We start from the raw sequence: 12,793 nt of genomic DNA on the forward strand, positions 1-12,793 counted from the left end.
TCAGGAAAGGAAGAAGCAACTCAGAAGAAACGTTTAAGGGGTAACACGCCATAAAATCAATGTTCACTTGAATTCTTGGTTGATGTAGCGTCAATTTTCATCTATGGAGGAAGATACTGTAACATCCATGCAACGTATTGTACTATATGACATGCCTTTTTTACGACCTCGGTCTAACAAATTAATGGCATGAACGACTGATTTTAGCCCCTTTAAGAGTGATCGGACAAAGTATTTCCAACAGAGAGTGCTTTCTAGTTATAAATAATCATTATTGACATAAATTTATTTATTTGTTGTTTTTTTTTTAATTTTCTGTAGTAGTGGACACATCAGACCCTGGACAGCATCACACAATAGTTCCATTTACTTCAATAACATACTGAATTTTACAATCAAACCAATACCACGGTGGTGTACGTGGGCCAGAGCACAAAACACAGAGAATGCTTGTATTAGTATTATTATTATTATCTACCACAGTGACTGAAGAAGAGACTGAAGCACTGAGAACATCAATACAACCTGACCTGACAGCAACCCAATCTACCCAGTAACACCCCAGCAGCACCTCTCACCCAACCACAGTTATGTTCACTACCATCCCGGCAACACTGAAGACTTAAAGGACTACATCGGTGCTTTCTGACACATAACGACAGACTATTTTCAAAACTCATGCCATAAACTGAACTTAAACTTTATCCATAGCTGCTTAAACCCGATTTCTCAGAATGGCAATGGGAGACTCCACCAGCAACAAAGCTGCTTTCAACTATGTCAAATGTCTCCTCTAGAAAAATGGTGTCAAAAATAGTATAAAAAAACCTATATTTATGATTAAATATTCTTTCAAAGTTTTTATTTATTAGCAGGTTGTGGTTTATGGTAAGCCGGCGTCCTTCACAGTTAAATCTGAAAAAACAAGTAACACATAAACCAAGCTGGACTCTGTGAGACCATAGTCAAAGCATTTTCAAATAAACTAAGACCAGCCCGTGTGAAAAGTAGGGAATCTGTGCACAATTTGCAGCTGGTGGGCTAAAACACAGACAAAACACAAAGTGTAGTCCTTTAACTCTTACAAATAGATTTAACAGTACTCCTCCTGTCCCCTATTCTAGCTGTAGTCCAGCAGCCAGTGGCGTTGCACCCTGTCCCAAAATAAAACTCTGACAGACAGGACTGTTGGATTATCCCTCAGTTTTAAATACATGCTTAACTTAACACGCGCTGACAGACTGTGAGGTGAGTAAAACAGTTTTTTTTAAAGATCACAGGTAGATCAGTGTTATTCATTTGAGTGCTGGAACTGAGGACACACAGAAATACTTTTATTGCAGAATAAGAGTTTTTTTTCTATAACTACATATCTACAGAGTTAACATTTTCAGTCTGTTGGCTTCCTGTAGCTCCAGTCCCTGAAATCAAGGGCCGGATCTGGATTTTTAATAATACTTTAAGTTTTTTTTAGATGTGTGTACACACTTGTGCAAAACTACAACTGAGGAATCAGAAAGTTAATTTAAGGTATGGATACATTTGCGATTACAAACATATAAAATGATCCTGTCAGCTTCGCCGATGCTGCCAGTCTTTCTAAAACATCCTATCAGAGTCAGAGTGACGCAGCATTCGATACATAACAAACTATTTTCTTTCCTTATTATGACGATTGCTTCAGTTGTCCTGTTGCAGCAGAGAAAACCATTTACACTTAGAACAGCAAGCAAGGCTTTCGACTGGTCATGTGTGTCGCTTTAACTAGAAGTTTTTTAGATTTGGCCCAGTTAATTTGCTTTGCATTATGTATACCTTAACAGTGACACTGAGCTTAAATAGTGTTTTTACCGAGGCGAAATGATTAAATATCGTAGCACGCTCGTGATGTCCCCCTCTCTGACAAATGCATGTTAAAGAAAAAAAAAAAAACGTCGATGCAGCACAGGACCCAACTGACTGCACACACTCACGGCTTTGGACACAAGCGTGCACACTTACACGTCCCTCGTGCACGATGATGGTGCACGTGGACACACTCACACGGTCGCACACACACCACACGACACCACAGATTCACTGATGGGAGCGTGCACGCGAAGCACAGCACAGACACCGCTACACACCGACATGGTTGGCATGGGTACTATCTACATCAGGGTCCCTGGTGACCGACATCCACACAACCCTGTCGTCATGGCAACTAGTTATTACACCCCAACCCGCCCCTCTCTCCTTAATATGGCAGGATTGCAGGATCAATGAATTAGCCAGTGAGCGATCGGTAACACCCCCCAACTATATTCTTTCTTTTGCCTGAGACCCCCCCAGATCCTATTAACAACATAGTAGTAACGTAGTAGTAACGTGGTAATCAGAAGACGGCAATAAGAACACAGGGCAGTTTGGCAGCTTCTAAAACGTAAACATAAACAGACCTACATAATTTACCCAGAATATCTCCCACTCTCCTGATTTTTGTGCACACAGCAGTCAGCACAGGGCGCTGTCTCAAATAACACACTGAATACATTCCCTGGCACCGTGGATTGATTGTGAGACAAAGGCCCCCTGGGCACAGCCTGTAAAAGCCCCCACCCTCCCCCCGAACTCCTGATCAGTTTGTGTGTGTGTGTGTTTTTAATAGTCATGTGACTGACTTTCCAGGATTAATAATCACTTCCAGTGCAGGAGCCCATTAGGTCCATTTAATAATCCATTCATGCCAGGCACAGAAATATACCAGATTGAATGGTGATTCAATAAGGATAAAGGTTTCCACACTAAATTTTAAGTGTAATCAGGCTCACCCCAAAATCACACCGGCTCACTCAGGGTGACACTGTACCATTTATATTTTGCACCGTGAGTCCCGTTTGCTTTAAAATGTGCAATAGACTTCATTAAGGGAGACTAAAACATGCCTGAAAGGATGATATAGCAGGTTTTGAACGTCTGTAATTATATTTATAATAGCTCAGCTTCCATGGAAGAGAGATTCCCTCTTTCTCTCTCTCTCTGGAGCGCTTTGATCATCTGATATAACTTCCATTTCCTGCAAAACGTCACCAGGGTGGTCAGATCCTCGAGACCTATCAGCACAATTCAAAGAATTGCATGTGATTTGAGACAGTGCCTGAAATTGACCTAAACTAGTTTACCTACTGCATCTACCTACTTACATAAGAATGTGAAATATTGCACTTGGTCACAAAAACATTGCCGTTGTTTTTTTTGTTTTTCTTTTCTTTACAGCATGTGGAAAACTACTAAATTAAGTCACTGTCTGAAACACACAGTACAGTATGGCACTTAGTTGATCTCTAAGTTTGGAAACATGCAGATTTAATGCAGATGATGGTTTCTAACTGCAGCAGGGAACATACGAGGAAAGACCAGACTCTAGCTAAAAAAGAAAAACAACAACCAAAAAAAAAGAAAAAGAAAAACGATTCCCTGCAGTGTTTGGCATGAAAGGGGATTTGGAATAAATGAAAAGAATAAGACAAGGGTGCTCTCTGGATGCGAGTGCCTCCTGCACTATTTTTAGGGATCTAATACTGCTTTGTTGTGGTGGAGTCACTGACTTGTTGATCACTTTTTTTTCTTACTTATTTTTGTCAAAATTGCGTTTGAAGTCGGCAAAAGTGGCCTCCTGCTCTACATTTCCTCCACTTGTTTTTCTTTTTGATTTATCAGCTCTCGTACCTGTGCTGTGGCCTTGCTCCACAGAGAGGTGTACAAAAGTGACGATAAAACTGGAATGTTCGGGAAGGAAAAGGTACCAAGAGGAAGAAATGAGGAATCAGAGGCCGCTAATTCAACGCTTACTGAAAACTCAGCCCGGATCAACATAAACAACTGCATGTGTAACATCACAGAAAGCAGTTTCCTCTTATCTGCATCCCTCTCCCCTGTCGTCTTCTTCTTCTTCCACCACCATCACCAGGTCTATCCTTTCTAGTAAATGGGAACCTGGTATGTGGGTGCTGCGTTGTTTTCGGTGAATGGTGGGCTCTGGTAGGTCTCCGTGGTCTCGGTGGTGGTGCCGCCGCCTCCCGGAGAGTTGGAGGGGTATGGCTGGGTGGGTGCGCCTCCGTCCATGTGCTCGGTGGTGAACAGTGTCATGTCTGTGCCGAGCAGATACTTCTGGACCGCACGCACAGTTAGACCAGCCTGGAGGACCGGGAAAAGGGCGACATAGAGGGAAAAGTGAGTCTACGAATCATAAAAGTATCATAAAAGTACATTATAACTACACTTTAGCAACAAAGGTTTTAAAAAGCATGATTTTGTCATTTATTTTATAGAATTTAGTAGAAATAAAGCCAGCTAATTTATAGGTAAGCTAGCTAGCTAGTCATACAAGCTAGCTAGCTTGTCTGTGCCAACAAAATGTCAGAAAGAAGGAGGGGAAATAGTGAACTGAGTTTACAGCTGACAAAACAGCCCATCATGTCAACCAATAAAACTTCAAGGAGAAGCCAAGAGAGAGTCCAACAGAAAAGCCTTAAAACAAATAACATTTCTACAGTTAGATTTAAAGTAGCCACACTGCAGCATGCGCTAATCACAGAAGTGCTTTAGCAGGTTTTGGTATACTGTGAGCCAGACAGTTATTACAGTTTTGTAATTTCTAATTAGTTTTTATTTATATTTTATAAAGCTAATGTCAGAGGCAGTATTTAGGAAAATGAATGAAAATGAAACTTTTTGAAAGTCTCGCAGACATCCAAAGTCTCAATAAATACGTCCATCAATGCCACATAAGGCCAGTTGCTGCTGGAGTTTCATAATTAACTTTAGCCATGGAATCAACTCAGACAGAAAGATGTTGTCCAGCCTCAGCTCTTGGGGTTAAAGGTGGTTTTGCTATTTGGTGGTTGGAGGGGCTTACCCAGGTGATTATGGAGAAGAAAGAGAATGCGATTGCTGCCCGAGCAGCATCTGCTCCTTGGTTGAGTGGCAGCTCTTCAGCTCTAGTCCGAGACCACTGATTGGCGAGGAAGCAGAAACTTACAAAGTATAGAAAGGTCCAGAAACCTGTCAGAAACCAGCAGAGCAATTAATAGTTTATTCAAGGTTGGCGTTCCACATAGATGAAAGAACACCTGTAGGCGTTGATTTCTCAAATATTTGGACTGGAAGCACTTCTTTGTTCTCTTTTAGAAACATAAAATACTCCCTAATACTATTTGAAACTTAAATTCGGGTCACAGGTTTCATTCCTTTGAATGTTATTTGAAATAAAGAAGCAAGGTGTTATCTGTAGCATTTTTGGTATTTTGGGGGAACTCCGGCCTTTTGAATCGTGATTCCAGGCTTCGTTCACTCACTTCAGATTCACACCATTTAGGCATTCAGTGGTCAGCCTGTGATTTGTCAAAGTGCAGCTCTGATTTGAGCCAGGAAATCAATGCTAGTTACTTATTACAATGTATATAATTGGTTTTATACACTCATCAACCAACTCATTTAGGTACACTTTGCTGGTACTATGTTGGACCCCATTTTGCCTTCAGAACTGCCCTAACTCTAATTGGCACAGATTCAACAATGTGCTGTGGTCATAAAGGGATGGACATGATCAACACCAATATTCAAGTAGGCTGTAGCATTTAAACAATGCTCAGTTAGTACTAAGGGGCCCAAAGAGTACCAAGAAAATATCCCCCACACCATTACACCACAGCTGACACAATACAGGACAGTGCCATGCTTTCATGTTGGAGTCATGAGACTAGGCAATGTTTTTCCAATCTCCTTGTCAAATTTTGGTGACCCCGTGAAAACTGTTGCCTCCGTTTCCTGTTCTTAGCTGACAGCTAGTGTGGTCTTCTGCTGCTGTAGCCCAACTCTTACGATGCTCTTACGCATACCTTAAAACAGTCTTGTCATTCTCCTCTGACCTCCGACATCAACAATGCATTTTTCTCCCCAGAGAACTGCTGTTTACTCGATATTTACTCTTTTTTTTTTTTACCATTCTCTATACACCCGAGAGATGGTTGTGCGGGAAATTCCCAGTAGATAGCTGACACCAATGCCCATGCCACTTTTAAAGTCACTTCCCCATTTTGGTGCTAGGCTTGAATTTCAGCAGGTCATCTTGACCATGTCTACATGCATAAATGCTCTAAGATGCTGCCATGCGATTGGCAGATATGATGGAAAGGTGGACCTAATGAAGTGCCCAGGTGGCCATTTAGATCAAAAATACATTTTCCAAAAACATCCAGTGCACAGTCCCATTACGCGGTTCTGCATTATACACTAGTGATGATGTATTTTGTTTTATTCCTTCATTTCTTCTCACAGCAAGACGTTTTAAAAACGAATCACTTCCTGTAGCTGCCATAACTCCGACACACCCGGACAGCCTGCAAGAAATGCTCTGTGCCTTCCCTGTTTGCTTGTGTCTGTGAACAAGACTTCCCCTCACATGTCCGCGTCCTCACCTGAGAAGCCGATCTCAAGCATTACAGCCTTCTTCCTGTCTTTAACAGAGCTGATGGAGGAGAACTTGTAGTCAAGCAGGAAGAAGAAGGAGCATGCCAGCAGGCCAACCAGGCCCACGAACACGCCGTAGTTGCACGCGTCTGTGTTCTTATTGAAGATGCAGTGGAGGCGCTCGCTGCCCATGTTGACGTAACCCTCGTTCACGATGGAGGCGAAGACCACCAAGGAAAATATCTGTTGTTGGAAGGGAAAGTAGAGGGTGGAGTGAGAGTCAGAACAAAGTGAGCGACAGGAAGGAAGAGCTAGATTAAAGAAAACAACAAAAACAGATTACCATTTAAAGCGATACTGTTTCAGCTTTCTGTCTTTCCAGCAAACAAACACTGCTTGCAGACTCACTGGAAGCGGGATTGTGGCTACACTACTCAAAAGCATCTCTCTGAGCATACTCAAACCAAAAGGCATTAACCTAATTTCCCCTCTTTCTCTCTGACCAACTGAAGAGGAAGATGCTTCGCTTCCCCTAAAGAATTGCACAGTCCCGAGGCAGTGTGTGTGTAACTGCACGTAAACCTACTATCATAAACTTTTTCTCTTTTTCCCACCCTCCAACTTTAATTTCTCAAGTTCATTTTCAGCCTTTCTTCTTCCCTCTGTTGATCAGCTGACTAACACTCGATGGCAGAATAGGGCCATGTGACAGACACACTCACAAAGAAAAAATGCACTCGTACTGGGGGGGCTTGTGGGTCATATGACAGAGGTGGAGGGGACACACAAAGGAATAATGTCAGGTCCACATTTTAAACTAATCACATGTGTGGATTTAATCTGAGCAGACGCACACTCGGGTGCTTTTAGTGAATCGTCGTGATAAAAAATAAAAGCTGCTTAAAAACAATATGTCTTTTTAAGGGTTGGCTTCTCCTTTTACCTGCCTGCGCTAAACTTTGATTCGCTTCTTCCTTAATTAAAAAAAATCCCTGCAGTCTGCTGTGGGATTTCTAACTGAGGAACAGCTTTTTTTTCTGTCCAAAAATATGAGAGGAAAAGGCATTAACCTAATTGCCTGTTTACTGTGGATTCCCACTACAGACAAGAATTCATTTCCCCCTCCTCCTGAAATAGATTCCTGGTGTACTGTCTTCTGTAAACTGCCACTGCAGTGGTGGAAAGTACCTGAGTCACATGGGGCTGGAAGCACAAAGCTACCTTAACGTATATCAAGCAGAGTTTAAAAGGCTCCATCTTGAGTGGCCACAGCTATAAAGTGAGGCAGCTTTTTCTGCATAAGTACATCACAGCGCGTATCTTAACGCGACGTGGCAACCTCTGCATCCAGTCAAATTCTTTAAAATCACGTGATGATGATGACATTAATTGCATACGATTCAATGGCTTCCTTTGGAGGTCCTGGCACCACCGAGGAAGACCTTCTCTGTGTCACCCAGAGGTGATGCGTTTAGCCTACACGAAACATCAGGGCACGAAGCTTCTCGTGGCCCTCCGTGCGTAACGACGATCGCGGACCAATCACAGGTGGGATGACGAACGGCGACGGCAGTGTAGGGGTAAATCAGCAAAATCATGAGCTGAAAATTGTGACTTAACAGTGTAAACGACAGGTGAAATGATAAGTAAGAAGTGGTAGGTGAATGGGGCCGTAAATAAGCAGCACAATTGCCCTGAAACGTGAATGCTGACGAGTGAATATGCCTCTCTTATTTTCAGCACAATCCGGTCTGCTGCTCAGTGTTTGTTAAACACTGGCAGGTGGCATGTAGAAAAACACAAACAAACAAAAAGGGAAAGAGAATAGGTGAGGAGAGGTCGTTTACACCTCACAAACACACACACACAAACACACATCTGTAGTGAAATCACTGGTCACGGTGTCAGATAAGCACCAGGCCCTGGTTACACCCTGTACAGCACATTTCTGTAAATCACCCCCAGCATTAACATTGATTTCATGTCTCCATTTACACCGCATCCTTATCAGCTTTTGGTGGATTTCTCGAGCCTGTATTTACAGGGAAAACACGTCACTGGTTTCGCGCAGCAACGACAACAGAGAGGACCCCCCCACCCCCCGCACACACACACGGCAGCACCGTGAAAACCCGCTCTCACCCAGGACAGCACTCTGAGGATGGTCTGCGGCTGCTTGGCGAAGGTAATCGGGTCGATAGTGGACCCGGCCCGGCCCGCTCCGAACGATCCCACTCCGTCCATCTTCTGTCGCTCAGTGTGCGCTCCTCGCGGCTCCACGCTCCCGGCTCCACGGCAGGATGGATGCGCTGCTGCTCGCTGCTGTAGGGACGGGTCCTGCGCGCTCCCAAACGGCGCGCGGGCGCTCGGTGGAGAACGTGCAGGAGCCAGAACGTGCCCACGCTACGGACGAGCGGGATAGGCCATTTATGCCAGAGCTCACTTTAATGTTGTTACACAGGAATAAAACAGGATAATGGAATAAAATTATAGGAGGATAGCACGTGAGAGCGGGGATAAAACGATGGAGGCCACTTGGACCAATGTTGTTGGTTCAAAATAGAACAGGTTAATCAAATACACATTTATGTTTGACCTCAAAGGGCTTTTGCAGTAGGTTAGTGGGATTAATAATTGCAAAACAGAGTACACAATACGCGTGTGGGACAGCTTATGTTGCCATAGTTTTCCAAAATCTTTGGGCAAACTTTATGTAAACAAATAAAAGTTTAAAAGAAAAGAAACTACATCTGGGATAAGGTTATTAAAGAGCACTGTTACAAATTACTGTAAGAATTACATGATTTTATTATTATTTATGCTGTATTTTAAAAAATACAGTAAACTTCTACAAACAGCAATGCATTCTGGGAGCTTGTGGAGGTTTGTCCGACATTAAATTAAGTATAGAGCCTTTCTTGTAAATTTCAAATTAACAGATGCATTGTGGGATTTCCATTTTAGTGTTTCACGCTTTCTGTTTAGGAGGTTTAAATAAGGCATGTTTGTAATGTTAAGCACACATCACCACTTATCGTCTGCTAAAAAGGTTAAGGTTAGCTTGGTTGTTGGTAATGCAATCAGTGAATATCGAGGAGCTTTTGGCACTTTCAGTATGAATCAGCCTCAGATATTTTACGTGGATGAACTGGATTTTATTCTACAAAATTACTGTTTTGAATTACTAGTAAACATTCCTTAAATCTCCTAAACTAGAGCATATGTCTTTGTTGTCCTGAGCACCATCTAAATCTACAGGTTTACAACTATTCCAGGAGTTTCATATAAGTTAGCCTCCAGCTAAGCAGGCTCTAAACAATACAGTGGGTGAGACTGTGTGTACCCCAGTCACAAACGCTCTGCGATTATGAAATATGGAATAAAGAAAAGTCTTATGATGGTGCAGGAATGCCAAATACCACAGAAAGTATAGTCACAAGTGTCTCATCATGGGATATTTGCTCATTCATGAATCCTCGATGATGACTGAACCATAAAAATCAACATTATCAGCCTTACTAAAAATCCCAGCACAGGTTTACATGTCATTCCTGGTAAATGTATGTACACTGCCTGAGGACACATGGTTTGTGACTCAATAAATACTACATAAATTAAATAAATGCAACTTGGCTGTACAACCAATGCATTGTGAATACTAAGAAATATTATATTGTTACACCTGGAGAAAAACAAATGTGCCATTTTTAATATTCAGTGAACTGTTTTATGTAAAGTGTTCTGAGAAAGGCCACTGAAGCAGTAGATGTGTTGATTTATACAATGAAGTGCATTTATGGCTGTCACCACTAGAAGTCACTAATGTCTTCTGTAGTTTAACAGTCTATGTTAGAGGAAATAAACTGAATGTGTGATGATACTGGGGTTATAAAGGAAATAATTCTAGACAAGGTTAAAGATTGATACGACAGGAGAATATGGCACAAATAGAGAAAAAAAAATTAAATGATCACTAAAACAGATATAAGAACTCTTCAAAATAAGAGCTTTAATGTAGAGTCCTTTGATTCAGTGTGTTTAAATTTTCACAAATGCAATCATTTTTATTAGACATGTTTTAATCCCTCTGGAAAACAGACACATTTCTGTCATATGTTTACACAGTCTAGTGATTTCTGTTGAGTGCTTACTTTGTCAGACCAGCAGACAAAACACTACATAGTGTATAGTAAAAAATGAAATGATAGAAATTTAGTAATTTTACTGGTCCAAAATTTACAGTACTTTAACAAAAGTCTTGAGCCACTCTTCATTTCTCTATATTTTGCTGGGAAAATGGGAAATAGGTGCAGTGATATACTGAAACATGCAAACATACATGAAAATTTAGTATATAAGACAAAATGAAAGTTAATATTTGCTATGACTGCCTTTATTCTTCAACACAGTCTGAACTCTCTTAGGCAGCTATCTTGTCTTTTCTTTGAGTAACTCCAGGCCTCAAGGTCCGGTGTCCTGCAGGTTTTAGATGTATCCTTGATCCAACACAGACAATTTAAATGGCTAAATTACCTCCTCAACATGTCTTAAAGTTCTCCAGAGGCCTGGTAATGAACTAATCATTTGATTCAGGTGTGTTAACCCAGGCTGATATCTAAAACCTGCAGGACACCGACCCTTGAGGCCTGGAGTTCCCAACCCCTGCTTTGAGTAGTCTTCATTAATAGTTCTCCAGGTTTCTTGAAGGACATTCACAGGTCTTCTTTGGATGTCCAAAGATAAACTTTGAAAGACTTTCAGAAAGCCTGGAGAACTATTGCTCAGGACCACTTTGAAAAATTACAAGAAAATCTGGCTCTTGGGAAGCAAAATATAAAGAAATGATGACTGGAGATGTTTCCACAGCACTGAAGGTCGGTGATAACTGACCAATGCACAGGTGTCTTTGCTCTAATGGTCAAGTGAGAGTCATACCTGGTTAAGCACTTCCAACAAGGAAAGGATTATAATATAACCCAGAATCTTGAGTTTAGTGTTTTGAGTTTCTCTCTATAATATTGCAGAAAACAGTTTTTATGTTTTAGTGCTTTACAAATAAAACTGAACTGAAAAGATCTGAACTCAAGAAACACTGAGGAAAACTATTATGTAATCTTTAATTTTATTAATAGATTAATTATACTATATTAAAACAAAACCAGAAAAACCCAACACTCAAACATGAGCTCAGTTTAGTGGTGTTTTATACCGACGACGGGGTTTACTCAAGTCTTCAAATCTCTCTCAGCACAATCACTCAATCACAGGAGCCATCTTTCCATCCATCTCTCCACCTCTCATCCACACGGGAACAGTCAAACTCAGGCTTCCCCAACCTGACGTTGATGTCGTTGTGAAGACGACAGAACCACTGAGAAAGAGCGTGGCGGCTGCTAGTGTCCGGCTGATTGGTTTTCAATCTGTGGAGAGGAAATGTGGTTTGGTGATCGTGGCATTTCATCCTAAAGCATCTGAAAGTGTGAGGTTGGTAAATAAAAGAGTAAAACATCCCGAATCATTTCTAAGATCCTTTATGTGTGAAGATGTGCGCAAGTGCCGATGTGTGACTTTCAGCCCTGTACATTAAATCTGGCGGCACTCGTGTGGTTCTGACCTGTCCCTGAGGTCTTGTGCACATTCATCACACGGGAAGAACTTGGAGAAAATGTTGATGAACTGCCCCATCTCTTGCTGCTGAGTGGTAGATGGATGATCCGGGTAATACGCGGCCATAGTGTGCAGAAAGGACCACGTGCTGCGGCCCAGCTCTTCCCTGTCCAGCGGACACTGGGGATCTTGTGGCTCTGAATCTGCAGCTTTTGTCTCCTGCAGGATCAAAACAGACAGTCATCTGATTAATTCAAGAGAGACTAGTGGCCTGCTGCCCCGTGTGAATGAATGATTTATGGTTGTTTGGTTATCACAACTACATCATTGATATCTCTCCAGTTTGCTGGCTGCCATCACACCAAATCTTAAAACAGTGAATCACAATGTTACGACATCATAAACTTTACACTGTCAAAGTAATTTGTCAAGTTTCCAGCCTGACTCCATCGTGTCACCTGTGCAGCAGCACCACCACCAGCAGTTGTTGCCTGCTTCTTCTGCATCTTCATCCACGATTTAAAGTCCGTACAAGCCCTGCATGGCTTCTTTTTCACATCCCCGGTCTGCTCCTGCTCCTTACCGGAGCTGTCCTCCGGTGGTCTGCCAGCTATTGGAAAGGGGAATCCTTCAAACGCAGAGGGCACCTGTGATCCTCTCGGTCCTGTGGGCGCAGCCATGTTTGCTTTACGTATAAGCTAATACCGCTAACTGAACACTTGACAGGCATGGACGT

General features: G+C 42.1%; 2 protein-coding genes across 2 annotated transcripts; both read right to left on the reverse strand.

The window, feature by feature from the left end:
- Positions 1-2,332: 2,332 nt before the first annotated feature.
- On the reverse strand, positions 2,333-9,587 carry syngr3a (synaptogyrin 3a). Its single transcript, XM_031749392.2, has 4 exons — positions 8,593-9,587; positions 6,459-6,693; positions 4,898-5,043; positions 2,333-4,176 (listed from the first exon to the last, which is right to left on the reverse strand). The coding sequence occupies exons 1-4, from the start codon at positions 8,692-8,694 to the stop codon at positions 3,961-3,963; spliced, it is 699 nt and encodes a 232-aa protein (XP_031605252.1). The 5' UTR covers positions 8,695-9,587; the 3' UTR covers positions 2,333-3,960.
- A 1,966-nt stretch (positions 9,588-11,553) lies between these two features.
- Positions 11,554-12,776, reverse strand: gfer (growth factor, augmenter of liver regeneration (ERV1 homolog, S. cerevisiae)). Its single transcript, XM_031749397.2, has 3 exons — positions 12,516-12,776; positions 12,065-12,276; positions 11,554-11,870 (listed from the first exon to the last, which is right to left on the reverse strand). Exons 1-3 carry the CDS (start codon positions 12,735-12,737, stop codon positions 11,708-11,710), a joined length of 597 nt encoding a protein of 198 aa, XP_031605257.1. The 5' UTR covers positions 12,738-12,776; the 3' UTR covers positions 11,554-11,707.
- Positions 12,777-12,793: the final 17 nt, after the last annotated feature.

This window comes from Oreochromis aureus, linkage group 4 (assembly GCF_013358895.1).
Source record: "Oreochromis aureus strain Israel breed Guangdong linkage group 4, ZZ_aureus, whole genome shotgun sequence".
Lineage (NCBI taxonomy): Eukaryota > Metazoa > Chordata > Actinopteri > Cichliformes > Cichlidae > Oreochromis > Oreochromis aureus.